Consider the following 16,512-nt stretch of genomic DNA (forward strand, 5'->3'; position numbering starts at 1 on the left):
AAGTCAGACAGCAGTATAAATCTTCGGACTGGCCATGGCTCTCCCAACCAGATCGTGACAGCTGCATAGAAATATAAGTAGCCGTCACGCTTGGGAGAGCCGCCGGCCAGTCCGTACATTGCGGTCCGATTTATATGGCCGTGTGACTGTGCCCTTAACAGATCTGAGAGGGGCAGACTATCAGCCAAATCATACATGAGTTTACATTGGCTTGCTAACAGCTTCATACTGGCCCACACTGTATTCTTCTAAGCGATAATGCAAGATATCACTGTGTTGTCCCATTCAAGTGAAAAGCTGCCTCACTGTTATACAGTACAGAAAGACACTAAAGTGAGTGGATCCAGACTGTCACAAGAAAATGACCTGTGTAGTGTTTCTGTGTTTATTTTATATACAGTGTACAAATAAATAGCTCTTTATCACTTAATTTTGGATTTGGTAATGCATTCCAAAAATATAACTTTATTTAGAAATTGCAATCTAGAAAAGCATATCCATTTTAAATCTTTCATCTGTACAATCCAGTGCCACTCTCTGCAGCTTGTCAAGTACTCTATTTCTTGAGCATTAATCCTTTCTTGGCACCTTGGTGTATTTTAGAATCCAGTTTCCCTGGGAATGGAAAAAAAAAATAATAAATTTAGAATTAAAAACAAAATGCAAAAAAAATATGACAATGCTTTTGATAAATACATATCCAAGATATCTGAAAACTACTACAATGGGCCTCATTTATCAAAACTGTAAAAAAAAAAAAAAATATTTGTTGTTTTTGGCAACCAATCAGAAGTTCACCCTTCAGGTCTTAAAATGCTATAGTAAAGTGAAAGCTGCGCTGTGTTTAGTAGCTAAAGGAAATAAAGATGATCGCTCGAATAGGGAGTTTTGATCATAATCAAATCTACTTTTACAGCAATATTCAAGGAAGTGTTTCAGGTCTTAGGTCATTTCTTTCTTTATATCTTAATGCAACATTCAGAACAAAATCTAGGCAAACTGAATCTAGTAGTTTAAAGTATCACAGCGCTGAGGCTACACGGTGACGTGTCGCACGACAGCAATTCTCTGAAAAGTCTCGTGACAAAACACCTCTGCAACTTGTCTATTTGCTGTAAATAAAACAGTTGCACAAGAGCAAGTTGCATGTCGCTTGTGACTTCCATTGAAGTCTATGGCAAGTATATCATGTGTGACTTATAACCATTGACAGAAAATCCAACACATTTGGAAACATTTGCAACATTTGTTCCAGTTGCAGCATGTTGCAAGTCACAACATGACACCATTGAATGTAATGATTTCCTATGTTGCAATGTGTTGCGCGATACAGCTTAAATAACTGCACATACACTCTGTATTTATCTTTTGCATTTTCTTCCAGATGCAAATACATTTGAACACTGTGGCATTGGGGCAGAGGAGCTCCAGTCAGCCCCCACCCCAACGTGCAGCAGCATGATGAGGTCAACATGCTGCTGACCTCATCACGCTGCTGCAGAGGAAGTGGACATACCAGTAAGCGCTCCATAGAAGAGATGGAGATGAAATGTACTATTATTTTAGATGGGGGGTTGTGTTACTATGAGGGCACATAACGGGGGACTATTACAGATAGGGGCAGTGTTGGGGGGGGGGATATTACAGATAGGGGCAGTGTTGGGGGGGGGATATTACAGATAGGGGCAGTGTTGGGGGGGGGGATATTACAGATAGGGGCAGTGTTGGGGGGGGATATTACAGATAGGGGCAGTGTTGGGGGGGGATATTACAGATGGGGCAGTGTTGGGGGGTTGTGTTACTATGAGGGCACATAACGGGGGACTATTACAGATAGGGGCAGTGTTGGGGGGGGATATTACAGATAGGGGCAGTGTTGGGGGGGGATATTACAGATGGGGCAGTGTTGGGGGGGATATTACAGATAGGGGCAGTGTTGGGGGGGGATATTACAGATGGGGCAGTGTTGGGGGGGATATTACAGATAGGGGCAGTGTTGGGGGGGGATATTACAGATGGGGCAGTGTTGGGGGGGATATTACAGATAGGGGCAGTGTTGGGGGGGATATTACAGATAGGGGCAGTGTTGGGGGGATATTACAGATAGGGGCAGTGTTGGGGGGATATTTTGTGCAGGGAGCACAGTGAGGGCCAATTATATATTCAGGAGGGCAGCAAGGGAACAGTGTCAGGAAGTGCTGCTGAAGAAAAGGGAAGTCTGGAGAGACTAGCTCTGGGCGTGATATCTCATCATGGTGTCTGTACTACTTGGAGACAAAAGGATGGGAATGACTTCCTTTAGAAAAGATGTCATGTATAAGGTACCTGGATGTAAATATTTATTTGGGATACAGAGTACATCTCATTAGTACTGTGGTTCCTGTATGGTCTACAGGCTGGTCATTGCTGGTAACTCCTCCCAGTATCTCCTTACTATTGTTAAGGACATACTGGGAATGGTACAATTGCATATGGGGCTGACCTAACATTACAATTGTTTGCTTTACTAAGATTCTTGCTGTATACATGTACTGATGGTGGTTCTCGGGCTACATTTATGTACTAACAGTGTTTCTAGCGCTGCATTCATGTATTGATGGTGGTTCTGGTGCTGCATTCATGTACTGACTGTGGTTCTGAAGCCGCACTCGTATTGACAACGGTTCTGATCTTGTACACATGTAGCAATTAATAACGTGCTTCATGACTTTATTAAAAACTTAAAAATGCTCAAAACAAGAGATTTGAGATTATGAGGAGGATTCAGGTTAAGCACATACGTAGCGTTTTTGATGAGTTTTTCGAGGCAGTTTTTCCGCATGGAAATGCATCAAAAACGCTTAGCAATCGGTCTGCCAGCTAATGCAATGGTAATCCTGATGTGCGGTGCACATGATGCGGAAATTTCCGCTCAGGATTGTCATTGCGTTTAAAAACGCAGCATGTCCTTTCTATGTAGCACTTCTGCAGCGTTTCCCACCCATTGACTTTATTTGAACTGCAGCAAATCCGCAAGTATAATATTTAAGACTGCTAATCCCATCATCCAACCTCCGCTCCGTAGTGGGAAGAGCGGAGGCTAAGGCTAATCTTATGGATGCGCCTATTCTGGGACTACTGAGAGGTGATATTAGCTGTGGAGAGGGCCAGGATCCATGGAACCTTCCCTGGCTATTAATATCAGCCCGCAGCTGTTTAGCCTTTTCTGGTTAGATTTTATAGGGGGAACCGTACGTCAAATTTTTTTCTGGGCCCTATAATCTAGCCAGTAAAGGCTAAGCAAACAGCTGTGAGCTGATAATATCCAGGGAACATTTTTGGCTAATGGCCCCTTCCCTGGCTACTAATATCAGCTCCCAGTGGTCGGCTTTCCCTCCCTTTGCTGGTTATGAAAGTGACACGGGAGCCCACGTTTTTTTTTTTTTTTTTTTTTTTTTGTTTTACTTACACATTTTAGGCTCTGTGCCCATGATTCAGACTAAGCAGCGCTTTGGATGCATATTTTTGCTGCATCCAAACCATTGCATTCTATTGAACGCAGGTAAATCTACATGTGTTCACTGAACCATGAGTGTTAACCGCATGCAAAACATTCTAGTGGTCAAATTTCTGTTAAGGAGACTATCGACTCCGCAAGAGAATTTGACATGCTGCGGTCCTGAAAAACGCGAAAGATGTCAGTGTCCTCGGGTGATTCGCAGCCTCTGAAGCAAGCATAGATCCCATCCTCTATAGATCCCATCCACAGTGCTGTAATATCTGGACGCTGCAGGTTTGACGCTGTATAAACACTCAGCGTCAAACCTGCAGCAGCTCCTGATCGTGGGCACACACCCAAACTCACCCGCAGCATGTCAATTTCTGTAGCGGACACGCTAGTCTCCGCTGCAGATTTTGACCTATTGAAGTGTCATTATATGCGGTGGATTCACATGTACCGACAACAAAAGTGCAGCATTATAACATAGCGTTTTGGACGCAGCAAATATACGCTCCGTCCAAAGCGCTGCTTGTTGCGGTTCATGGGGACGTAGCGGCTAACGAAACAGCTGTGAGCTGTTAATATTGTAGCCAGGGAAAAGGTTTGCCTAATGGCACCTTCCTAGGCTAAAAATAGCAGCTCTCAGTAGAAGATATCTGGAATACTCAAGTCATGGATGGCACACAGTTATTTAAATCATTATACAGCTAGTCATATACATGTGATAGTTTTCAGCTGAATGACTGATTGGCTGACCATCTCTCGCAAAAGCACAGCTTAGCCAAGTATTCATATTCTTATAATGAGCAGAACAGAAAAAGTATGGCTGCATCTAGTCTCCTGGAGAACAAAATTGTCAAGCAATTGGGGGAGAGTCAAAATGCCCTCGTACACAATAAATTGAAGGCTGAAACTCAGATTTCTGTTGTGAACATAATCACGTCTTAGCTTCACTTAAGTTCAATGAAGCTACTCCATGCCTTTTTGTCACAATAGAATCTTTGTGAACATTATAAAACCTGCAGCACAGTCATTAGGTGCTGAATTTCTTGAGGCATGTGAATGAGTCATAATATAAATATCAGATATATATCACTGGCAGAACTGCAATGAATACAGTCAATGAGACTCCAAAACTGGTGACCTACTAATGAAAAATTCAGCAACTGTGGGAAATAAAGGTAAGAAGTTTTGGAAAGTGTTGTGGAGCATTATCCTGTTTTGTCTGCACTGTAAGCGAAAAAGTGGTGATGAATAAAATAGAACTTTTAATAGATTATCTAAAAATACCAATAAAAACACAAAAAGGAAATTAATCCTGTATACAAACAAAGTGCAAAGCAGAAAGAATAGGCCTATTTTGGACATGTGGATGCCAGGTTAGAGCAGCACGACATTATGTCAAATGAGTGCAAACCCCACTACGACATATTGGGAGATCGCTCCAGTTTTTCACTGTGTCTTATAAATTGGTTATTATATGATCCATGTCTAATAAGTGGGGGTTTGACTCCTCTAGCCCTGTATGTTGGATAGGGTTTTGATAAAGTGTATATGCTTGATCATATGTGTTTGTACTTTTGTCAACAGGAGTTTTGTCCCTGATGGAAATTTTTTGCTATGCATCACATGCCTGATCATAGGTTTATCAAATTGTGATACCAGGATCACAAGGGACCGAAGGGACTTCACCGTCATACAGATAGACCAGGTTATGGTTATCCCCGTTACACTAGGGCATTTTTTGTGGGGCCCGTAGGCCTTTTCTTTCTGCTTTGCACTTTGTATACAGGATTAAATTTCCTTTTTTGCATTCATTGGTATTTTTAGATAAATTATTAAAAGTTACATTTTATTCAATCACCACTTTTTCGCTAATTTTAATCTGACTTATAGGTGGTCTTTTCATATACCTGATTGCTTCCTAATTTTGTCTGCAATGTAGCATTTAATGGTGTGTATTAAAGAATCACTCCCACTATCTTTTTTATGCATGTAATGATGTGGAGTGTGTTAATATACTCACCTACCGCTGTGCTCTCCAGTATCCAGCGCCATTCTCTGCTATCACTGATGTCACCGCTCTGAGTGACCCAGAAGTGTCCTTTACAATGAAAGCCTATGTAACGTCAGAACGAAGTTCTAATTGTATAATAGACTTCTAGCTCATGCATAGCGCATAGAAGAAGCTGGCTAGTCCGAATAGCGGTGACATCAGTGAGAAGCAAAGAAGGGTGCTTGACACCGGAGAAAGCGGCGGCAGGCGAGTATATTAACACACTGACTACATGCATATACACACATACACAGCATTAAAAAAAAAATAAATAAAATTAGTGGGAGTTCTTCTTTCATTCAATCATCAATTGGTCATTTTGTTTCCAATTACCTGATTTTGTTCTACATCTATGATAAGTGCTATGTACAATAGCCACTATATTTATAAGGCTATGGAAAGACAGCTGATCCGTGCATACTGAGAAAGCCATCAGTCAGCAGAATCACAAAGGCTATATTCACACATCAGTTTGTCACAGTCCGAGCACGGACTGATGTTCGGTGCAGCCGTGGGTCTGCTGACCCAAACTCCTCATATGCATATATGAGGCTGCAAAGTTCGGATCAGGAGACCGGCGGATGCTCCATATATCACAGTCCGCGCTTGGACTGTCACCAACTGAGGTGTGAATCTAGCCTAAGGGATATATGAAAAGTTCGGCAATACCCCTCCGGCCCTGCACGGAGCACAACCATAAAGCACCAGGCTGGTCTATACATTGGAGCACTTACAGATCTTGTGCTGTCCTTTAATGGGGAACTTTATGAGTAGTTCTTGAGGGTTTGTACAAATAAAAACAAATGGAGAAGCAGATTCCTGGCTGAGAGAGTTATACTGTGGGGAAAAAGAAAAAAAAAACAATATTGACATAGAACACAAAATAAATGTTTAGTGCAGCAGTCACACACCTAAAAAGAAAGTTTTAGCATTTTTGACAAAACCTTAATTTTTTTTCCACTTTTCAAAAGGCAATAACTTAATTTTTTCAGTGACAAAGCCAAATGAAACCTTTTCTTCTCAGGATGAGTTGTATGTACCAGTGGCATAATTTTGGGATACAGATAAAGCGTTATAAAAGTTTAAGTATAAAAATAGGAATTCTGCATTTTTTTTTTTTTTTTTTTGCACTTTAAAGTTAACGGTATTTGACATGCTACAAAAATAAAGTGTTCATTTCATTCTTTGGGTCAGTATGACTGACAATACAAAATGCTTTGATTTTTTTTTTTTTTCTTTTCCACAAAGTATTTATTGTAGAAATATGATTAAAAAAGAAAAAAATTAGATTTTAGTTCACCACATTCTAAGTATTCTAAAAAGACTTGGCACTTGTTTCATTTACAATATTGATGACGGATTTGGTATCCTACTTGTGCACCACCTCTTTCCAGAAGTGCAGTGTTTTTTTCCACCATATTCTAAGATTCACAATTTTCCAGCAGCAGAACTGTATGACGGCTTATTTTTTTGCACAACAGGCTGTAGATTTTTGTTGGTGCCATTTTATTGTAAATACAACTTTTCAAGCACTTTTTTATTACACCCTTTGGGAGTCAAAAAAAAAAATAAAATTCTATGTTTGATTTTTTTTAAAGACCATTCATTGCTAGATGTAATTAACTTGTTATTTTTATTCTGGGCGTCGATACAACCGCAGCAAGACTAAACTTCTAGATGTTTTTTTGTTTTGCTACTTTTGCACAATAGAAAAAAAAAACACAGTTTTGTTTTCTAAAAAAACCACAACTATTTTTTGGGTCGCCATATTCTGTTACCCATAACTTATTTAAAGCTCTATGAGGGCTTGGTTTTTTGTGGGACAAGCTGTACTTTTTACTGGTAGTATTTTTGAGAACACAGAACTTTTCGATCCCTTGTTTAATGTTATTTTGTTCATGCATAGTACCAAAAAAAAAAAAAAAAAAAAAAAAAAAAAAAAAAAGAATGTCTGCTCCGAAGTCCAGTCATTTTGATTCTGAAACTCTATTTAGCGCCATAATAAAAACTAAAATTTCTAATATACTTGAATTAAAAATTCATTATTGTTCCCTAACTAAACTAACTGCACTTCCTTTTTGAGGATGCCAGTGCTGGGATCCGGGCTATATCTAGTCCCAGTACATGCGCAGGATCCGACCTGTGTATTCCAGTCAGCTCCTGTTGCAGATGGCACCACGCTTGTGCCATCCTTCAGATGTAATTGTAGGCCCTATTGCAGTAAAGTGCTTTGCAATCTGGAAGTACAGTTATGTCATTTTGCAGATGAGGTTTTTTGAGATCATAATGCTAATGACCCATCCTCAGTAGAAGCAACATCCGATTGTGGCGGGATGACTTAGTACCACCGTTGATCAGCTGTTTTAAGAGGTTGCATGTGGTTAACATGAACCCTCAAATAAATAAATATATAAAAAACTATACTTTATTAGATGATTTTAAAATACGGACTAACACAAATACTCAACCGAGAGGACACAAAAAGCCATATCTAGTCAATCAATTCTTGTGCCTGCAGATATAGTGAGATCAAGACTCAGAACAAATGCTATGTCCAATCAATACAAATAACAATCCCACTACTGGCAATAATGGACGTTGAGTGTCCTCAGACCAAAGTGATTAACCCCTTTACAACCTAAGGTGGTTTCCACGTTAATGACCGGGCCAATTTTTACAATTCTGACCACTGTCACTTTATGAGGTAATTACTCTGGAACGCTTCAACGGATCCCCCTGATTCTGAGATTGTTTTTTCGTGACATATTGTACTTCATGATTGTGGTAAAATTTCTTAGATATCACTTGCGTTTATTTGTGAAAAAAAAAAAAACGGAAATTTGGCGAAAATTTAGCAATTTTCAAAATTTTAATTTTTATCCCCTTAAATCAGAGATGGATCACAAAATAGTTAATAAATAACATTTCCCACATGTCTACTTTACATCTGCACAATTTTTGAACCAAATTTATTTTTTCTTAAATTTATTGAAGAGCTATAAAGTTGACCAGCGATTTCTCTTTTTTCCAAAGTTTACAAAACCACTTTTTTTTTTAGGGGCCACATCACATTTGAAAGTCACTTCGAGGGGTCCTTATGACAGAAAATACCCAAAAGTGACACCATTTTAAACACTGCACCACTCAAGGTGCTCAAAACCACATTCAAGAACTTTATTAACCCTTCAGGTGCGTCACAGGAATTTTTGGAATGTGGAAGAAAAAAAAATTAACATTTAACTTTTTTCACAAAAATGTTACTTTAGACCTAATTTTTTTTTTTATTTTCGCAGGGGTAACAGGAAAAAATGGACCCCAAAATTTGTTGTGCAATTTCCCCTGGGCACGTAGATACCCCATATGTGGGGGAAAACCACTGTTTGGGCTCACGGCAGGGTTCGGGAGGGAAGGAGCGCCATTTGACTTTGATTGTAAAATTTGCTTGAGTAATTAGCGGACGCCATGTTGCGTTTGGAGACCCCCTGATGTGCTTAAACAGTGGAAAACCCCCTCCCCCCATAAGTGACACCATTTTGGAAACTAGACCCCTCAGGGAACTTATCTAGATGTGTGGTGAGCACCTTGAACCCTCAGGTGCTTCACAGAAGTTTATAACATAGAGCCGTAAAAATAAAATTTTCACATTTTTCCCACAAAAATGTTTTTCAGCCCCCACTTTTGCATTTTCATAAGGGTAACAGGAGAAATTGCATCATGCAGATTGTTGTGCAATTTCTCCTGAGTAAGCAGATACCCCATATGTGGGGGGGAAGAACCACTTCTTGGGCGCATGGCAGGGTTCGGAAGGAAAGGAGCGCCATTTGACTTTGATTGTAAAATTTGCTTGAATAATTAGCAAATGTGCCCCTGATGTGCCTAAACAGTGGAAACCCCCCACAAGTGACACCATTTTGGAAACTATACTCCTCAGGGAACTTATCTATATGTGTGGTGAGCACCTTGAACCCCCAGGTGCTTCACAGAAGTTTATAACATGGAGCTGCGGAAGTAAAAAAAACAAAAAAAAAAACAACTTTTCCATAAAAATGATGTTTTAGCCCCAATTTGTTTATTTTCACAAGGGTAAGAGGAGAAAATGGACCCCAAAAACTTGTGCAATTTCTCCTGAGTACACCTATACCCCATATGTGGAGAAAATACAGTGTTTGGGCGCCCGTCAGGGTTCAGATGGGAAGGAGCACTGTGACTTTTTGAACGCAAAATTGGCTGGAATCGAGAGCGGACGCCATGTCGCGTTTGGAGAGCCCCTGATGTGCCTAAATAGTGGAAACCCCACACAAGTGACCTCATTTTGGAAACTACACCCCTCAAGGATTTTATCAAGGGGTATAGTGAACATTTTGAACCAACAGGTACGACACAGCATTGATAACATTAGGTCATCATATTGAATAAGTTGTCATTAGTCTTGAGCACAAGTGCTCGCTACTTGAGTTTGCATTGGGTACTCAGGTATGCACCATGTATCGTGGGTGCTCGAGTGACATGCTCCAGTCCCCGCCCGCATGTTTCACGGTTATTAGACACCCAAAAAAAACATGCGGTGATCGCTCATGCATGGCAGGCAATCCCCGCGAAGTTTTTTTGGCCGCGAAGCATATGGCGCGATACTAAATGCATACCCGAGCACCCGAAGCAAACTCAAGTAGCGAGCACTTGAGCTCAACACTAGTTGCCATATTTTTTATTTTTTTATTTACTTTTGAAAAAAAACCCAACTCCAGCCCAACCCCAGCCCCAGCCCAACTCAACTCAACTCCAGCCCCAGCCCAACTCAACTCAACTCCAGCCCCAGCCCAACTCAACTCAACTCAACTCCAGCCCCAGCCCAACTCAACTCAACTCCAGCCCCAGCCCAACTCAACTCAACTCCAGCCCCAGCCCAACTCAACTCAACTCCAGCCCCAGCCCAACTCAACTCAACTCAACTCCAGCCCCAGCCCAACTCAACTCAACTCCAGCCCCAGCCCAACTCAACTCAACTCCAGCCCCAGCCCAACTCAACTCAACTCCAGCCCCAGCCCAACTCAACTCAACTCCAGCCCCAGCCCAACTCAACTCAACTCCAGCCCCAGCCCAACTCAACTCAACTCCAGCCCCAGCCCAACTCAACTCAACTCCAGCCCCAGCCCAACTCAACTCAACTCCAGCCCCAGCCCAACTCAACTCAACTCCAGCCCCAGCCCAACTCAACTCAACTCCAGCCCCAGCCCAACTCAACTCAACTCCAGCCCCAGCCCAACTCAACTCAACTCCAGCCCCAGCCCAACTCAACTCAACTCCAGCCCCAGCCCAACTCAACTCAACTCCAGCCCCAGCCCAACTCAACTCAACTCCAGCCCCAGCCCAACTCAACTCAACTCCAGCCCCAGCCCAACTCAACTCAACTCCAGCCCCAGCCCAACTCAACTCAACTCCAGCCCCAGCCCAACTCAACTCAACTCCAGCCCCAGCCCAACTCAACTCAACTCCAGCCCCAGCCCAACTCAACTCAACTCCAGCCCCAGCCCAACTCAACTCAACTCCAGCCCCAGCCCAACTCAACTCAACTCCAGCCCCAGCCCAACTCAACTCAACTCCAGCCCCAGCCCAACTCAACTCAACTCCAGCCCCAGCCCAACTCAACTCAACTCCAGCCCCAGCCCAACTCAACTCAACTCCAGCCCCAGCCCAACTCAACTCAACTCCAGCCCCAGCCCAACTCAACTCAACTCCAGCCCCAGCCCAACTCAACTCAACTCCAGCCCCAGCCCAACTCAACTCAACTCCAGCCCCAGCCCAACTCAACTCAACTCCAGCCCCAGCCCAACTCAACTCAACTCCAGCCCCAGCCCAACTCAACTCAACTCCAGCCCCAGCCCAACTCAACTCAACTCCAGCCCCAGCCCAACTCAACTCAACTCCAGCCCCAGCCCAACTCAACTCAACTCCAGCCCCAGCCCAACTCAACTCAACTCCAACCCCAGCCCAACTCAACTCCAACCCCAGCCCAACTCAACTCCAGCCCCAGCCCAACTCAACTCAACTCCAGCCCCAGCCCAACTCAACTCAACTCAACTCCAGCCCCAGCCCAACTCAACTCAACTCCAGCCCCAGCCCAACTCAACTCAACTCCAGCCCCAGCCCAACTCAACTCAACTCCAGCCCCAGCCCAACTCAACTCAACTCAACTCCAGCCCCAGCCCAACTCAACTCAACTCAACTCCAGCCCCAGCCCAACTCAACTCAACTCCAGCCCCAGCCCAACTCAACTCAACTCCAGCCCCAGCCCAACTCAACTCAACTCCAGCCCCAGCCCAACTCAACTCAACTCCAGCCCCAGCCCAACTCAACTCAACTCCAGCCCCAGCCCAACTCAACTCAACTCAACTCCAGCCCCAGCCCAACTCAACTCAACTCAACTCCAGCCCCAGCCCAACTCAACTCAACTCCAGCCCCAGCCCAACTCAACTCAACTCCAGCCCCAGCCCAACTCAACTCAACTCAACTCCAGCCCCAGCCCAACTCAACTCAACTCAACTCCAGCCCCAGCCCAACTCAACTCAACTCCAGCCCCAGCCCAACTCAACTCAACTCCAGCCCCAGCCCAACTCAACTCAACTCAACTCCAGCCCCAGCCCAACTCAACTCAACTCCAGCCCCAGCCCAACTCAACTCAACTCCAGCCCCAGCCCAACTCAACTCAACTCCAGCCCCAGCCCAACTCAACTCAACTCCAGCCCCAGCCCAACTCAACTCAACTCCAGCCCCAGCCCAACTCAACTCAACTCCAGCCCCAGCCCAACTCAACTCAACTCCAGCCCCAGCCCAACTCAACTCAACTCCAGCCCCAGCCCAACTCAACTCAACTCCAGCCCCAGCCCAACTCAACTCAACTCCAGCCCCAGCCCAACTCAACTCAACTCCAGCCCCAGCCCAACTCAACTCAACTCCAGCCCCAGCCCAACTCAACTCAACTCCAGCCCCAGCCCAACTCAACTCAACTCCAGCCCCAGCCCAACTCAACTCAACTCCAGCCCCAGCCCAACTCAACTCAACTCCAGCCCCAGCCCAACTCAACTCAACTCCAGCCCCAGCCCAACTCAACTCAACTCCAGCCCCAGCCCAACTCAACTCAACTCCAGCCCCAGCCCAACTCAACTCAACTCCAGCCCCAGCCCAACTCAACTCAACTCCAGCCCCAGCCCAACTCAACTCAACTCCAGCCCCAGCCCAACTCAACTCAACTCCAGCCCCAGCCCAACTCAACTCAACTCCAGCCCCAGCCCAACTCAACTCAACTCCAGCCCCAGCCCAACTCAACTCAACTCCAGCCCCAGCCCAACTCAACTCCAACCCCAGCCCCAGCCCAACTCCAGCCCCAGCCCAACTCCAGCCCCAGCCCAACTCAACTCCAACCCCAGCCCCAGCCCAACTCCAACCCCAGCCCAACTCAACTCCAACCCCAGCCCAACTCAACTCCAACCCCAGCCCAACTCAACTCCAACCCCAGCCCAACTCAACTCCAACCCCAGCCCAACTCAACTCCAACCCCAGCCCAACTCAACTCCAACCCCAGCCCAACTCAACTCCAACCCCAGCCCAACTCAACTCCAACCCCAGCCCAACTCAACTCCAACCCCAGCCCAACTCAACTCCAACCCCAGCCCAACTCAACTCCAACCCCAGCCCAACTCAACTCCAACCCCAGCCCAACTCAACTCCAACCCCAGCCCAACTCAACTCCAACCCCAGCCCAACTCAACTCCAACCCCAGCCCAACTCAACTCCAACCCCAGCCCAACTCAACTCCAACCCCAGCCCAACTCAACTCCAACCCCAGCCCAACTCAACTCCAACCCCAGCCCAACTCAACTCCAACCCCAGCCCAACTCAACTCCAACCCCAGCCCAACTCAACTCCAACCCCAGCCCAACTCAACTCCAACCCCAGCCCAACTCAACTCCAACCCCAGCCCAACTCAACTCCAACCCCAGCCCAACTCAACTCCAACCCCAGCCCAACTCAACTCCAACCCCAGCCCAACTCAACTCCAACCCCAGCCCAACTCAACTCCAACCCCAGCCCAACTCAACTCCAACCCCAGCCCAACTCAACTCCAACCCCAGCCCAACTCAACTCCAACCCCAGCCCAACTCAACTCCAACCCCAGCCCAACTCAACTCCAACCCCAGCCCAACTCCAACCCCAGCCCAACTCAACTCCAACCCCAGCCCAACTCCAGCCCCAGCCCAACTCAACTCCAACCCCAGCCCCAGCCCAACTCCAGCCCCAGCCCCAGCCCAACTCCAGCCCCAGCCCAACTCAACTCCAACCCCAGCCCAACTCAACTCCAACCCCAGCCCAACTCAACTCCAACCCCAGCCCAACTCAACTCCAACCCCAGCCCAACTCAACTCCAACCCCAGCCCAACTCAACTCCAACCCCAGCCCAACTCAACTCCAACCCCAGCCCAACTCAACTCCAACCCCAGCCCAACTCAACTCCAACCCCAGCCCAACTCAACTCCAACCCCAGCCCAACTCAACTCCAACCCCAGCCCAACTCAACTCCAACCCCAGCCCAACTCAACTCCAACCCCAGCCCAACTCAACTCCAACCCCAGCCCAACTCAACTCCAACCCCAGCCCAACTCAACTCCAACCCCAGCCCAACTCAACTCCAACCCCAGCCCAACTCAACTCCAACCCCAGCCCAACTCAACTCCAACCCCAGCCCAACTCAACTCCAACCCCAGCCCAACTCAACTCCAACCCCAGCCCAACTCAACTCCAACCCCAGCCCAACTCAACTCCAACCCCAGCCCAACTCAACTCCAACCCCAGCCCAACTCAACTCCAACCCCAGCCCAACTCAACTCCAACCCCAGCCCAACTCAACTCCAACCCCAGCCCAACTCAACTCCAACCCCAGCCCAACTCAACTCCAACCCCAGCCCAACTCAACTCCAACCCCAGCCCAACTCAACTCCAACCCCAGCCCAACTCAACTCCAACCCCAGCCCAACTCAACTCCAACCCCAGCCCAACTCAACTCCAACCCCAGCCCAACTCAACTCCAACCCCAGCCCAACTCAACTCCAACCCCAGCCCAACTCAACTCCAACCCCAGCCCAACTCAACTCCAACCCCAGCCCAACTCAACTCCAACCCCAGCCCAACTCAACTCCAACCCCAGCCCAACTCAACTCCAACCCCAGCCCAACTCAACTCCAACCCCAGCCCAACTCAACTCCAACCCCAGCCCAACTCAACTCCAACCCCAGCCCAACTCAACTCCAACCCCAGCCCAACTCAACTCCAACCCCAGCCCAACTCCAACCCCAGCCCAACTCAACTCCAACCCCAGCCCAACTCCAACCCCAGCCCAACTCAACTCCAACCCCAGCCCAACTCAACTCCAACCCCAGCCCAACTCAACTCCAACCCCAGCCCAACTCAACTCCAACCCCAGCCCAACTCAACTCCAACCCCAGCCCAACTCAACTCCAACCCCAGCCCAACTCAACTCCAACCCCAGCCCAACTCAACTCCAACCCCAGCCCAACTCAACTCCAACCCCAGCCCAACTCAACTCCAACCCCAGCCCAACTCAACTCCAACCCCAGCCCAACTCAACTCCAACCCCAGCCCAACTCAACTCCAACCCCAGCCCAACTCAACTCCAACCCCAGCCCAACTCAACTCCAACCCCAGCCCAACTCAACTCCAACCCCAGCCCAACTCAACTCCAACCCCAGCCCAACTCAACTCCAACCCCAGCCCAACTCAACTCCAACCCCAGCCCAACTCAACTCCAACCCCAGCCCAACTCAACTCCAACCCCAGCCCAACTCAACTCCAACCCCAGCCCAACTCAACTCCAACCCCAGCCCAACTCAACTCCAACCCCAGCCCAACTCAACTCCAACCCCAGCCCAACTCAACTCCAACCCCAGCCCAACTCAACTCCAACCCCAGCCCAACTCAACTCCAACCCCAGCCCAACTCAACTCCAACCCCAGCCCAACTCAACTCCAACCCCAGCCCAACTCAACTCCAACCCCAGCCCAACTCAACTCCAACCCCAGCCCAACTCAACTCCAACCCCAGCCCAACTCAACTCCAACCCCAGCCCAACTCAACTCCAACCCCAGCCCAACTCAACTCCAACCCCAGCCCAACTCAACTCCAACCCCAGCCCAACTCAACTCCAACCCCAGCCCAACTCAACTCCAACCCCAGCCCAACTCAACTCCAACCCCAGCCCAACTCAACTCCAACCCCAGCCCAACTCAACTCCAACCCCAGCCCAACTCAACTCCAACCCCAGCCCAACTCAACTCCAACCCCAGCCCAACTCAACTCCAACCCCAGCCCAACTCAACTCCAACCCCAGCCCAACTCAACTCCAACCCCAGCCCAACTCAACTCCAACCCCAGCCCAACTCAACTCCAACCCCAGCCCAACTCAACTCCAACCCCAGCCCAACTCAACTCCAACCCCAGCCCAACTCAACTCCAACCCCAGCCCAACTCAACTCCAACCCCAGCCCAACTCAACTCCAACCCCAGCCCAACTCAACTCCAACCCCAGCCCAACTCAACTCCAACCCCAGCCCAACTCAACTCCAACCCCAGCCCAACTCAACTCCAACCCCAGCCCAACTCAACTCCAACCCCAGCCCAACTCAACTCCAACCCCAGCCCAACTCCAACCCCAGCCCAACTCAACTCCAACCCCAGCCCAACTCCAACCCCAGCCCAACTCAACTCCAACCCCAGCCCAACTCAACTCCAACCCCAGCCCAACTCAACTCCAACCCCAGCCCAACTCAACTCCAACCCCAGCCCAACTCAACTCCAACCCCAGCCCAACTCAACTCCAACCCCAGCCCAACTCAACTCCAACCCCAGCCCAACTCAACTCCAACCCCAGCCCAACTCAACTCCAACCCCAGCCCAACTCAACTCC

At 47.4% G+C, this 16,512-nt stretch overlaps 1 protein-coding gene across 1 annotated transcript in view; it reads right to left on the reverse strand.

Moving 5' to 3' along the window:
- Window positions 1-430: 430 nt before the first annotated feature.
- TRIP4 (thyroid hormone receptor interactor 4) overlaps window positions 431-16,512 on the reverse strand; it is a 191,179-nt gene continuing 175,097 nt past the window's right edge. Inside the window, exons 12-13 of the mRNA XM_073652833.1 lie at window positions 6,272-6,374; window positions 431-615 (exon numbers count right to left, since the gene is read on the reverse strand). Coding sequence (XP_073508934.1) covers window positions 557-615; window positions 6,272-6,374 — 162 coding nt within the window. The 3' untranslated portion in view covers window positions 431-556. The remainder of the gene's footprint in view (window positions 616-6,271; window positions 6,375-16,512) is intronic.

Source organism: Phyllobates terribilis, unplaced genomic scaffold (assembly GCF_046119375.1).
Source record: "Phyllobates terribilis strain yellow unplaced genomic scaffold, ASM4611937v1 Scaffold_11__3_contigs__length_659146591, whole genome shotgun sequence".
Classification (NCBI taxonomy): Eukaryota; Metazoa; Chordata; class Amphibia; order Anura; family Dendrobatidae; genus Phyllobates; species Phyllobates terribilis.